At 54.1% G+C, this 13,282-nt stretch overlaps 3 protein-coding genes across 3 annotated transcripts; 1 reads left to right on the top strand and 2 right to left on the bottom strand.

Annotated features, from left to right (window-relative positions):
• Positions 1–2,490: 2,490 nt before the first annotated feature.
• On the bottom strand, positions 2,491–7,523 carry QC764_212220 (uncharacterized protein). The gene is made up of 3 exons (XM_062944928.1): positions 3,814–7,523; positions 3,485–3,742; positions 2,491–3,425 (listed from the first exon to the last, which is right to left on the bottom strand). Exons 1-3 carry the CDS (start codon positions 4,610–4,612, stop codon positions 3,337–3,339), a joined length of 1,146 nt encoding a protein of 381 aa, XP_062803807.1. The 5' UTR covers positions 4,613–7,523; the 3' UTR covers positions 2,491–3,336.
• A 2,200-nt stretch (positions 7,524–9,723) lies between these two features.
• On the bottom strand, positions 9,724–10,971 carry MRPS9 (37S ribosomal protein S9, mitochondrial; the record flags this gene model as incomplete). The annotated part of the gene is made up of 2 exons (XM_062944927.1): positions 9,724–10,069; positions 10,139–10,971. 2 exons carry the CDS (start codon positions 10,969–10,971, stop codon positions 9,724–9,726), a joined length of 1,179 nt encoding a protein of 392 aa, XP_062803806.1.
• On the top strand, positions 9,747–13,274 carry TEF4_2 (elongation factor EF-1 gamma subunit). The gene is made up of 4 exons (XM_062944926.1): positions 9,747–11,392; positions 11,467–11,653; positions 11,902–11,950; positions 12,014–13,274. The coding sequence occupies exons 1-4, from the start codon at positions 11,183–11,185 to the stop codon at positions 12,975–12,977; spliced, it is 1,410 nt and encodes a 469-aa protein (XP_062803805.1). The 5' UTR covers positions 9,747–11,182; the 3' UTR covers positions 12,978–13,274.
• The last annotated feature ends 8 nt before the right edge of the window (positions 13,275–13,282 follow it).

Genomic DNA, 13,282 nt, shown 5'->3' with positions numbered 1-13,282 from the left:
CCATGGCCCATATACGCAACGACTCTGCTCGAGCGTTGTGTGTGTGCCCGGCCATGTCCTCGAGCGGAACAAAAAACCCGAAAACCTTAGGCCTCCTGTCCCTCTTCCGCTCCCTCAAGGTTCCCTTGATCATCCATCCGTGGAAGTCGCTGTAGGGTATGTCAAGGCAAACCTCATGTGACTCCTAGGCTCGGCCTTTTCCTTCAAGGCAGGGGAGATGGAGGACGGGGTTCTTGACTAAAGCCACAGCGGCATCCTACAGGCTAATCATGGTGATGACCCTAAATCTGGGGCGCCCGGCGGCGGACCGACGACTAGCTCCCTAATGGTGGACGTTACTTGTCCTGTCCCTGTTTGGCAGGCGTCTGTCAAAGTTAAGGGCTGGGCTGGGCGGCCTGAGACTGGCGATCAAGACCCGAGAAACACAGGAAGCGTTGCCGTGGGGAGGGATAAAGGGCGGTGATCTGTCACAAACGAGGCTGGATGGCGGTTGTCAGTTCCCCGTGTATCTGAGTTCCAACCCTCAATCTTTTGGTATCTTGTCTCGGGTGTCCACAGACATATTCCAAGCCAGCTCGGCTGTGTGTCGCGGTATCATCGTTTTCTGTTCATCCCTCGTTACGGCAATGTCTATGCCAATCCTCATCATCTTCAGCAAGGAGTAAACACTCCGGTAAGCCTCACATAAAACACTACAAGTTAGATCGAAGTGGGTTAGCTTTCACCCAGTTAAGTAAGGTGAGCTTCATGCCCTGCAGAAAAGCGGCTCGGTCACCATCGCGTCGGCTTGGCTCTTCTGTTTTGTTGCTTTTGAGGTTTTGAAATGCGGGATGTGAAAATGTGATACAGCTGAGGCAAGCTGATGAAAATGTGACAGGGTACCTAGTTCCTCAGCTCACTGGACCCCAGAAATGCTTGACAGCTACCCAGACCCCTGTCCTGTGGGGGTGTTGGTTGATGTGCGCCGTCCGAATCTCGATCCATGGTTCTGGGACTCGGCTGCGGAGATCTGGAGATCATGGAGGGGGTGATCCTAAGCATCGAATGCTTGTTGATACCCTAATGATGTGCCTCCTAGTGGTCCACCATGGGCAACAAAAAGCCACGGGGTAGGCGGAGACTGTATGTAAGACGAACTTTGTAATCTTTCCGCTGTTGGGCAAGCACAGACGCCCTTCGTATGTCTAGCAAGTAAGGTAGTGGTGGTGTGTAGTTTGATCGTAGATAGGTAGGTCGGAGAGTACAGGCCATTTCGGAGCTGATGTATAAGTCGCCGTCTCTACCACGGGTCAGAGACATCTCGCTGCAATCACCCGCAAAAGTTGATGAGCGCCATCGCCTGTGTCTTGGCGTCTATGTGCTTGTTATCTCGGTCGGCGAGGTCGGCCGTGTGCTGTGCCCAATCAGAGAGGGGATGTTGAAGATGAGGATCAAAGGTGAGTCTAACGCTGACAAGTGTTCCTGCAGGGAAACCAGTGAGCTGCACGGTTTCTGCTGCTGTGGCACTCGATATAATATCAGGGGACGGACGGGAGATGGCTCCCTGGGAAAGGCGATCGGCTGGAGATGTGTGCAGGTGAAATGTGAGTGACAATTGGCGGGTGACTTGCAGTAGCGTGAGGCCCACTCGATTCTGCAGCGCAACTGGGTACCTGACGGGTACTTTGGTGTTGCGAGACACACTGGTCAATCTGGTGTAACTTTGTCTCTGCACAACAAGGCTTCTTGGCGTTGTAACTTCACCTGCCTCTCATGGTGGAGAGATAATGTGTGTGTGCCGACAGCACGACCAGGGGGTGTCAACGGGTAGGGGCCGACGTGGAGGAGAACCGCAGACAAGATGGGGCGATGAGTTGAGAAGACAATCAATCATTCTGCTGCTGGTAGTGCCGACCGACCGCGGTCTCGTTGAGGATGTGGGTGTGATGATCTGGGAAAAGAAAGCCAGGTAGAAATAAGGGATTTGGGATAATAAAGTGAGAAAGTGCTATTGGCCCAAAAGAGCTAGCCGGCCCTGACCCAGCAGTTTGGTTAGCCCCGTCTGGCAAACGTTGCAAACTGATTGGGCCAGTTTCTCTGTCTCACGGGGCCTTGGCGCTTTCAATTGCAGCGCCGCTAGTTTCTGCTTTCAGCGCTGCTCGGAGACATCGCATGTAACTCGGTCTTTCTTGCCTTGTGTAGCAGTCCAACCACTGGAGCCCCCATCCCAATTTCAACTCTTCCCCCCCTGGGCTTTCCTGACAGATGGACTGATCACTCAACGCCGTGATACATCAGCTGAGGTGACCCATTGAGGCGTTGGCCCCCGTTGTTGAGGGCGATATAACCCTCAGCCCTGTTCTGATTTTGCTTCTCAAGCCTTGTTTATCAGTAATCAGCCTTCATCAGCTTCATTTGGTGACCTGCAAGAGCATGATGAGATAGATAGGGGTGCTTCGAGGTGGATGGTATTCATGTACACTGGTGACAGGTACGAACAACATATCACTGGCCAACTTTTTTAATTACTCTATTGTTTTCTGTTTTATTCACCTGATCCAGACCTGTAATCCATCATTGCCCATGTTCGTCACTCACGGCGTTGCCCCCGGCCAGTTATACTCGTATCTCTGCGCAGCTCTGGCCAAGAGGCATATACGGTCATCATCACAAACATCTTGATAACTTTTCCTCAATTGATCAAAGCGGTACAAGCCGGTTTCCATCTCCTCCTTGTGGGAGGTTCTGCCATGGCAGAGAGCTTCACAACATCCTTGCCCTGTCGGATTCCTGACGAACCCATTCCTAACAGAAGATACACAAGCAAGCAATGCTCTGAAAAGCTCCATAGCCCAATTGGCCAGAATCACCAACCGCCTTTCCATCGAAGAGATCCGAGGCGGCAACCTCCGCTAGAAGAAGCCTTTCCTATTCCGCACGTCGTCACGGACGTTGCGGGCCCTTGCATGTGTTCTCCCCCTTTGCCGTAAGATCCAATCCCAGATTAGGAAAACGCTCCATTCCCAGGAGTGCCGAGCGAGAGCTAGAGATGAGATGCCTTCATCACATCCCACATCGTCCAGCTCTCTGTCCTCCCAGTCCCAGTACATCCCCACAAAACATAAGAGGTATTAAGGTGACCCGTCCAACTCCTTGCTGGAGCACATGACAACCGATAAACAGGGCAAACAGCCAAGGAAAAGAAAGACACACAAATGATGCATGTGGAGCGCAAGGCAATGTGGTGGTACATGAATGTCTGGGTCCTGACATCGAAAGACTCCAAAAGGGCAAAACTAATCTCCGGATTGGGAAAAGCCAGACATCAATTGACTGCGTCCTCGTTCTTCAGCCTCTTCATCGCCGACGTGAGCTGGAGGATCCCTCGCCTCCGCTGCTGCCAGAGGCGTTGGCCGACTCGTAAAGATCGACGCACTCTCCAAGGACTGGTGCGGTGGTTAGTGATCAAGTAGCTAGATCAAAAAGGGGCCGTTGTGATACGTACTTTCGATAATTTGCTCTTCCCATACTCCGTACTGATAGTCTACCAAACCATGTCGCTCGATGTTGTCGCAATACTTGATCAGCTCCTTGGCCATCTTTTCCAGCTCTTCTTGCGGCACTAGGCTTTGGGAGCGCTGTAATTGCTGTCCGGATTCCATCATTTCTTTCTGGCGCTGGAACATGCCGAGCCAGGCATAGTTGAAGTCGTTCCACAGCTTGATACGTTCGCCATGGAGATTCTGATCGTCAGACGTGAGGCCTGGAGCAAGGGATCACTGTCAGAAGCAGGTTTCGAGAGACCCAGGGTGGAAAAAGTTTCACCCGACTTACCTAGTTCAACAACGTGTCCCAAAAGCCAAGTCGAGACCTGAAGAAGGGATTCTCCGGCAGTGGCTAGAGCACCATTTCGGATGTCCTTGAAGATTCCCTTGAGCGCTGATTGGTATTGCGCATATGCATCGTCCAGCCCTCCTGTGGCGGGATATTCTTCCTCCATCCTGACTTCCGCAGCAGGAGTGGTCTGCGTAGTGATTCCTCCAATAGCTGCCATGCTGCTGGTAGAATAGCCATGCAAGCCCGGCTGCTGATATACCTGTGGCGTGCTTGACGTCTGCGCCTGGGCTTGGAGGGCGGATGTGGTATTGGTTGGCTCGCTTGAGAAGTAGGGGGCCGTGACATCCGTCATCATTGGAAGACCTGCGGCTTGCCGCGAGGAAAACTGTTGACTCGCATCGTACACGCCGGCACTCTGCCCCCCTGTTGCCTGCTGGACGTTGTACATCATGGATGGATTGTACGTGCCGGCAAAGCTCTGTGTTTGCCGTGAGTCTGGCTGTCCGTAGTCAGCGGCAGAGTGATGATAGCCCAGCGCGCCCTGTGTCATGGCCGTCGCGGGGAACGAGGTCGTTGTTGAGTCCTGGTAGTAAGCGCCGTATCCGGCTGAACCACCCATTCCGCGGGAAGATCCGGCGGGCGAAGAACTCAGTGATGTCGTCTGGAACCTGCTATCCCTCTGTGTACCCGTAAATGACCTCCGATCCTGTCCTGCCTGCGCCTGCAGCGCGGGGTGATGTTGCCGGCTGTAGGTGGGCGGATCATTCTGCCTCCTCTGGCCTCGAGAGTCGTCCATGCCCTTGACGTCGAAATAACTGCCTGCGAAGTCCAAGTGTTGCCGAGTCCACTCCGTGTCCCGCTAGAGAGTGGAGTAGACGCGCGAGGTAAAAAAGACCCGGCTTCGTTGGCGAGTCGATCGGCCACGGACCACAGGTGTCTCTGGTAGATCTCGATGTCGAAAAATGAGAAAAAAACTTTGGTGGTGCGTTAGGGAGGGATGACCGCACGCGCGCGCAAGCAACACTAACGCAACGGAAATCAACTAACAACCGCTAGGGGGAAACGGACGTGTCAACGCCGTCAGGGAAAACGATTAGAAGACGTCGCGTTTCCAGACTCTTGGAACCCGTGGTGTTACCGACGTGTGAATTCGAAGTATCCAGCCGAGAGCCGTGAAGCGGGAAGCCGTAGGTCGCCGGGTGATATCTGGCGCAGCCGTGATGTGTTTTATCGATGACGACGATAGGCTTAGAGCCCGCGGATAGATTTTCTTTCTGCCACAGCGGGTGAGGTGAGGCCACAAGTCCCGCAAGAGCTAAGGAGGGCTCTGCGCGCGAGAGTGGAGATGGAACGGACTTGACCAGTCGAAGGCAGGACGGATCTTGCCTTGGATAGTCGCCGATTGCGGTATCAGAAGGGGCAAGGAGGGACCTGGTGTTCGGTGTGGAAGAGAAACTTGGCTCCGAGCGGAGAGAGAGACGGCGATAGATCAACGGTGGAGGGGAACCAGCTGGGAAGATCCCGGGTCAAAGACTGACAGGCTTCAAAAGTTGCAAAGCCGAAGGCTTTCGAGGTTCAAGTCTCTCCAGGCTTTGGCCTTGTTGAAGGGCTTCGAGAATGTTGCGGAAAGCCTGACTCGCGTTCACCTACAGCTCAGAAACGCAGTGTAGGAGGTCGAGTCTTGCTGAATCAGCGGAGGGGGTCCAGAACTTGTATGGCTGGATGATGTCGTCGCAGCAGATAGTCGGGAAGAAGAGAGAACAAAGGCAAGGGACCGCCGAGTTTGGTTGTGCGTGGAGACTGCGGGACTAGAGACGAATCGGCTCGGGTCTTATATAGACGACTCCCGAGAATTTGCTTGCTCGCTCGCAGGTGGATTTGGGTATCAGGACTCAGACCGGGCTGCACGGTCAGCAGAAGCGCGGCTGCGCAGACAACCACAACGGCGACTACTCCAAACTGCACAGCAGTGTTGGCGATATCGTCGGTTGTTTGGAGAGACTAGCGTGTATACTTCCCAAGACTGGCCGTTGGAGGCGCAGGGAGATGTAGTGTGAATGCCGAGCTAGGTTGCCGCAAGAGAACAAAAAGAAAGTTCAACAACAGGGCAAAGGTAGAAAAGTGCGGCTTGGTGCTGGGCAATGGAGTATACATAGAGGTACTAGCGAGGCAAGGTACCTCTTTAGTCCCTCGTCGATCTGGAGGACTTTGACGCTTCTCCACACCCACCTACAGCCATTTTAGATCCACGGGCGACGTACCTAGACAGAATGGACCTCTTGGCTTAAGACACACATGGGGTGCTATGTGAGGTGTGTATCGAGAAACAATGTTCAGATGGACTGGGGGTTTAAGCAGGGCCGAGAGATCTACGGCGACCCCCCCCACGAAGCGAGACGCCTTTCCAGCGCCAGGATCGGATCGCGGGCAGACAGGGGGCTCGGTGGATCTTGGGATCCGGAAGGCTTGCCGGGCTGAATGTGAATCTGTGGCGTACGTAGAACCCGAGCCGCGCTGATGATGATGTGTGACGTCTGAATTGGCGATGGCTTACTTCTTTTGCGGTGGTGTTGACCAGGCGGAGCGTGTGGGATATGCCCCCTCCGTAGCATCGACGAATAAAGAGTTGATGCTGAGTCCTCGAGCAGTTCTCTCCGGACACAAGCTCATTCCATAACCCATTGTCAGACAAACCGGTAGGGAGAAAAGAAAGAAGTCACAGAATCCCCTGCCCTCGGTCACAGACCTGGGCAATGGCCGTGCTAATGTCGAGGTCATTGTCAACCGATCAATCATAGCCTCGGAAGCTAAGGTGAGGCCGGGACTGGCGAGATGTCGGGCTAACGGTCTCAATGTTCGAAACATTGGCCGTAGACCAGACCCCTTGAGCGATGCCCCAAGAACCGTTTGTCTGGCAACGAAACCGGTCTGCGTTTTTGTTTCTCCTGTGCAGCAACATCCTCTTGTTTTTTTCCTTTTCATTGGTGATTCAACCATCTGTCTCTTCTGCCTGGTTACTCGGTAGCTTGCAGGTCCGCATGGTCGGCCCGTGCCTCGGCATGGCGTTTTGGTTTTGGCAGACCCGGTCTTCTGAGGTAATGGAAAGAGAAATCTGAGAAATAAAACGGATGGGGCTCCGATCTTGATGATGACAGGTAAGAGGGCCTAATGGGGCGATGGTACTAAACAGCTTGGCTCGCATGGGAACCTGGACAGCACGAACAAGATGCCGAGAACCCTGGACAGCGTTGGAGCCAACATCAAACAACGAGCGACAAGAGCGCCGACCTCTGAATGCTTGGCGCGGAAACCTCTGCCTGTTCGTTGACTCCGTATTATGGCATCCTTGGTCAGTTGTCCGGTACGAGGCGATGGACGGGAAAAAGGTTGGTGTGTCCAGCGTGATGATCTCCAGAGAAAACAATTCCACTGGCTGCCCTGCCCTGCCCTCCCGGCCTCACAGCAAGACCCTCTCTCGCTGGACGTGAAAAACGTGCCGTCCCAAAATGGCAGGTTTTTAAAGTGGACCACACCTTCCCTCTACATTCGTCATGCCTGGGTCAACGACCGGATGGAACCAGGGCTCTGGCCCTGGAACTCACTGAGGGTGCGTCAAATCATCGCTCTGTTTGAGACCGTCACGTCGCCCGGTTTGGCAAGTACTTCCCTCCCTGGTCCCAAGGGAAAGGGCAGATGCTTCAAATGTCTCACAAGTGCCAGCCGCTAAGCTGTCGGGCTGCTGCGGACTTGCGGTAGTTACTCTTGTGGGAGGAAAAAAGCAACTGCCGGCGTAAAAAAAGGGGCCCCACGAATCACTGAATGAATCAGTCAGTGTCCAAGTTCTTGGCTGAGAGAATATTTACACCTCGCGGTGGTGGTGAAAGGAGCCGGAGTGCCCGCAGGATGTTCTCTCCACTATCGCGTGTAGCGGCTGCAGCACCTGGGCTACCTCAGCAGCGCAGAACAGGATGGAAGAAGATGAGTGTTTTTTCGGTCTCAACCCTTCCCATCTCGAAACTCCCGCCAGAACGCATTGGGCCGGCCCGATATCCATTTGTTTGAAGGAATAAAAAAGGCTGTTGGAATCCACTGTCTGAGCGTTGGATCCTAGATAGCTAAATAGCAAGAGAAGAGATCCTTCCCATTATTGCCCTACTGCTGCTTCCATGTCTCCCACGCCTCGTGCAGGGCATGGGTGCCATAGGTGCAACCACCTCCGACAGAGCAGAACTGACTTTTTTTTTCTTCCCTTGGGCGGAGATAGAGGTCGGCACTTGGTTGGTTGGGCCACAGGTACTGGTACAGCGGTGCTGTCGTGCATTAGGTTAGTATATCTGTTATAATGAAGGAGGGCTCATGGATCCCGGATCCATGTCGTTGACTTAAAGATGCCAGGGGAAGGGGTGGAATGTCGTCAAACAGAGTCCAGAGATGCGAGGTAGATCCCTGTCTGTGCTCGCATGCACCGCGTCGTATCTGACCGGGGGGTTGGCCCAAAGCCAGCCAAGAAGCCGTTGCCGCCCAATCAGAGGCTGTATTGCGGCAGCTTCTGGAACCCCCTTTGCCGAGGCCGCGATGTACTTCCACTACCTGATGCGCATGACAACACGGCCGCTGGTACTTAACGACGTTCGACAGAGATGCATTGCATGATGAACCAGCCGCGAGCCTTTGTTTTTTTTCTGGCGCGGATATGCCTCACTTCCATCATCCGCTTTGAGAGCGTGAGCCGACGAGGGGCATCCACTCGTCCGTTGTTGACTCGGTTTGAAGGCAGGCGGATTTCGGGTTGACATGCGATGGGGGCGTCTTCGATTCAGCTCATGATGCTTCACGACTTTGGAAACATTGCGGGACTGCGACATCACCAGGTTTGGATTCAAGTGGTCGCCGATCTCCAACACTAGGAAGCTGAATGTTTTTGTAGATCACCTAAAATTGATGCTGTTGGTGAGTCTGAATCACAAACGTCGTACTGGCACTAGATCCTGTAGATGATCCGTTCTAAACATATCCGGCACTCGGCGTCATCTACACTAGCCTCTACCTAGCTCTGGATCAACTAGGCAATTCTGTCCTTTCAGCTGTCATCGCACTGGACTAACTCCGGACCCTCGACATGGTGTAACGGTTTACCTTGTTGAGCATGCGACTTCCTCATTAGGCTTTTGTGTTTGAGTGTGTTTTAAAGATGACAACAGAATATCGAGGTTGGAATCTGAGGTGAGTCGTAAGCCATGTGATTTGCATCAGCTCACATGGAACATCCCAACACTACGAACATCCCATACACACCTCGGGAACCCCCTTCTCGAAGCCTTGTGTGACAACTAGTCAAGCCACAATGTCTGTGCGAGGCGGCAACCCACCTGTTCTTCCTCAACGGCGGAATGAAACGGCGGATCAGTGGAAAGCAAGCCGTTGCCGGAGGGCAAACAGTCACCAACTCTGGTGACCGCCGAGCAACGTAATATGGAACACATCAACACCAAGCCGCTCATATGTTGTTTTCTCTCTACCCGCGGGCTGGCCGTTCGCATCGTCGCACTTTGGTGGGTCGCTGCATGGTCTAGTTTTGACAGTCAGGGGGATCGTGGTCCTATACCTAGCCAAGGCCGTGGACAATTGGAAACACGTTCGTGCGGCTCATATATCCCGTCTTCCAAAATCAACAAGTCGCCGACATGGTTTGACCGAGAGCCAATCGTCAAGCCGGAGACTGGGTTATGAGCAGGGGCAGAAGCCATGCGGACCGAGGACTTGCCACGTTTCTGTCCCATTTCCTTCCGCCCGAGCAGCACCTCCGGTTGGCAAACCGAGTTCTCACTGGCTCTCCTCGTCGCCTCATGTTCGGCGGCGTGCCGTGTTGGCTGACCTGCCGAGACCTCTCAGGCATAGTATGGCTCGTTATAGATGCCTTTTCCTTCCCTCCTTGACTGACTGGGCACGTTGTGTTCTATAAACCGGAGGGCCCCGATGGCTTTGTATTGTACAGTTATGGGAGTGCCCGTGCGAACAAGCCCTTGAGTCGCATCTATGGTTGGTAGTTTGGTTGTTACAGAAGTCAGGCTTACATATAGAGAAAAACTGGGGCAGCACCCTGCCCAGGCTCGATCCGTTATGCGAAACCCAAGACAGCTCAATGCTTCCACTAAACCGCTCTATCTCTTGACCCACGCAGGTCTCTTTCTCGCCTTCACGCGGCCATGCTTCTTTCTCTCCACCCTTCTTGGATCGCGTGTGACACAACCAGCTACAGTAAACACCAGTCAGCATATATCCCATAGAACCGGAACCAGTGTGAAGCCACCCATGCCAGCACTTGCCTCTTCTCAATGCAGGTTTCAGAGCAGGCTCATGAACCATGAGAGCTCTTGAAATGGCCAACGTAAGGGCCTCCGCCTGCCCTGTGGTACCGCCTCCTTCCACGCGTGCCCAAACATTGTATTTGTCCATGCGACCAGTGGCATGGAGCGCCCAAACGGCACTCTCGCGATCATGAACCCGTCCGAAATAATCCGCGAGGGTCTTGCCATTGACTAGAACCTCCCCATTGCCCTCCACAAGCCAAGCCCGTGCCGAAGACGATTTCCTCCTGCCGCTGCCCAAAGACCGCCCGTACTTATCAAGCGTTTTCTTGACAGTTTCGTTGCTGAAGGCCTGGACACTCCGCTTGAAGTCGTTCAACGCCTGAATAACCGGGGCAGGCTTGATTTTCGGGTGAATCTGATGTAACCGCTTCACGATGGCGAGGCACTTTACATAGTCGGTTGCCTTGACCTGTTCACCGACGGCATGTCTGAAATCGTCCAGGGTCTTCCAAGACACGCGCTCGACGGCGTTGGCGGGAATGGTGGGGAGATTTCCGTAGACCCTGAGCAGCTTGTCGAGGGCGAGATAGCTGTCGTTGAACCGCGATGTGCGCGAGAAGTAGGATGGCGATACTGGTACCGCGCGGGCGTGTCTGGCTCGAATCGTGCCCTCGAGCTTCACGGAATCGATCTCGGGAGCGGCCTGGAAGGACTGGGTGGACAGGCACCTAGAACCCTTGGCATTTAGTCGCAGTGCTTGAAATTGTTGCTCGAGAGACCGAGGTCTCACGGCTCCCCGCATGGCGGCGGCGAGCCCTCGTCTTGTTGTTGGTATTGAGGCCATTATCGCGTGGTGCTATCTCTCATCGGAGGGTGTCGGCCTGCCGGGAGCTCGCCACGGAACAACCGCAGGAATTTTTCCAGTCGTTGGTGATTGAGCCGGGAGCTCGGGCCACCTCTTTACATGCCCGTCACAAAGCGGCGGGCATCGACCTCTCAGCCTCGCGGGTTGGGCAGCGTGGCCTGAGCACCCAGTGTCCCGCACACACGCCCGCATGTATTCACTGCCTGCCAGAAATGGCTTAGCAAAGCAGCAGGGACACACCCCACCAGAACAATCTACCCCGCCAGATAAATTTTATTACCCTTCGCACATTGTCGCCTTGACTCCCCTCCAACCCAATTCCCCTCTCCGAACCTTCACATCCAGCCAGACAGCTAGCACCGCAGCAAAGATGGCATTCGGAAAGCTCTTCACATACCCGGTGAGCCCATCTCCCGCTAGAGATGTCCTTTTCTGTGAAGGCTGCTCAATAACTAACATGATGGGGTGACTCAGGGCAACCCCCGCTCCACGGCCATCCGCGCCGTCGCGAAGGCCAACGGCCTCGACCTCCAGGAGGTTGAGACTGACCTCGCCCAGCCTACCGAGGAGTTCACCAAGGCCAACCCCCTCAAGAAGGTCCCCGCCTTCGTTGGCGCTGACGGCTTCACTCTCACCGAGTGCATTGCCATCGCCATCTATGGTACGTGTTATTCAGGCTTCGATGGCGATATTGCCCCGCTTTCTATTCCCAGCTCCCTTTGGCGACATCCTGTCCGGTGTAGCCTCCCCTGCCCTCTACAACCTGATGACCTAGACATTCTTTAACAGTTATCCCTATCTGAATAACCGTGTTGAACTGGTTTCTAACTTCTGATTGCTTTCTTTTTTCACTTCTTTGTCTGCTTTCGCAATATGGGTCTGGATACCTGTAGCTAACAGATGATACAGTCGCCTCCCAGAACGAGAAGACCACTCTCCTCGGCAAGACCAAGCAGGAGTAAGTCAAAACCCAGACTCGGAATACACCGCAAACCAGATTGCTAACATGTCATGTTTGCAGCTATGCTTCCATCCTCAAGTGGATGTCCTTCTTCAACAGCGAGGTCCTCCCCAAGCTCGGCAACTGGTTCCGCCCTCTCCTCGGCAAGACCATCTACAACAAGAAGGCTGTTGACGAGGCTGAGAAGGAGACTCTCGCCGTCATCGCCGTTGTCGATGCTCACCTCGCCAACAACACTTACCTTGTCGGTGAGCGCATCACCCTCGCCGATCTCTTCGCCACTGGCTTGATCGCCCGCGGCTTCGAGTACTTCTTCGGCAAGGAGTTCCAGCAAAAGTACCCCAACGTCACCCGTTGGTACTCTACTGTCTACAACCAGCCCATCTACTCGGCTGTTGCCCCCGAGTTCGCTCTTCTTGATGCCCCCAAGTTGACCAACGTCGCTCCCAAGAAGGCCGAGGCTCCCAAGCCCGCTGCCCCCAAGGCTGCCCCCAAGCCCGCTGCTCCTGCTGCCGAGGAGCCCGCTGAGGCCCCCAAGCCCAAGCACCCCCTTGAGGCCCTTCCCAAGGCCACCTTCCCTCTTGATGAGTGGAAGCGTCAGTACTCCAACGTTGACACCCCCGAGGCCCTCAAGTGGTTCTGGGAGAACGTTCCCTTCAATGAGTACTCCATCTGGAAGTGCCGTTACAAGTACAACGATGAGCTTACCCTGACTTTCATGTCCAACAACCTCATCGGTGGCCTTAACACCCGCCTCGAGGCTTCCCGCAAGTACCTCTTCGGCTGCGCCTCCGTCTACGGCACCAACAACGACTCCATCATCGAGGGTGCTTTCGTCATCCGTGGTGACGACTACGTTCCCGTCTTTGACGTCGCTCCCGATTATGAGAGCTACGAGTTCACCAAGCTCGACCCCTCCAAGCCCGAGGACCGCGAGTACGTGGATGCTCAGTGGACCTGGGAGAAGCCCATTGTCGAGAACGGCAAGGAGTACCCCCACGCCTCTGGCAAGGTCTTCAAATAAACAACCAAAAATTTCAAGCGCATTTCGGGCCGGCAGAGGTGGTGTGCTAGACTATGGGACATGACTGATGAATGGGTTGGACGGGGAATTACGGGACGGGTTCTGAGCCCATTTGGTTCATGTGTGATTTGATATCGCCAATAGTCAGGTCGCTGATGAGCGTCGACTAAGCTAGACACTTGCTACTCGGTCCAGAATAAAGTTCTTTGATTCCAGTTTGTTTTGTCGTGTAAAGTAGCAAAATTAGTCAAGAAAAACAAAAACAAAAACATTCAGAAATATTGAGATACCGTGGTGACTCGGCA

Source organism: Podospora pseudoanserina, chromosome 2 (assembly GCF_035222485.1).
Source record: "Podospora pseudoanserina strain CBS 124.78 chromosome 2, whole genome shotgun sequence".
Taxonomy (NCBI): Eukaryota; Fungi; Ascomycota; class Sordariomycetes; order Sordariales; family Podosporaceae; genus Podospora; species Podospora pseudoanserina.
This window is presented reverse-complemented; position numbering and strand designations above follow the sequence as displayed.

Bases quoted from the DNA above. Each gene is read 5' to 3' on its own strand.
- QC764_212220 (XM_062944928.1), bottom strand. From the start codon at position 4,612: ATGGACGACTCTCGAGGCCAGAGGAGGCAGAATGATCCGCCCACCTAC. The intron at 3,743-3,813 runs GTAAGTCGGGTG...CCCTTGCTCCAG, and splicing joins GGGACACGTTGTTGAACTAG to GCCTCACGTCTGACGATCAG. The intron at 3,426-3,484 runs GTACGTATCACA...CCACCGCACCAG, and splicing joins GGAAGAGCAAATTATCGAAA to TCCTTGGAGAGTGCGTCGAT.
- TEF4_2 (XM_062944926.1), top strand. From the start codon at position 11,183: ATGTATTCACTGCCTGCCAGAAATGGCTTAGCAAAGCAGCAGGGACAC. The intron at 11,393-11,466 runs GTGAGCCCATCT...GGGGTGACTCAG, and splicing joins GAAAGCTCTTCACATACCCG to GGCAACCCCCGCTCCACGGC. The intron at 11,951-12,013 runs GTAAGTCAAAAC...TCATGTTTGCAG, and splicing joins CTCGGCAAGACCAAGCAGGA to CTATGCTTCCATCCTCAAGT.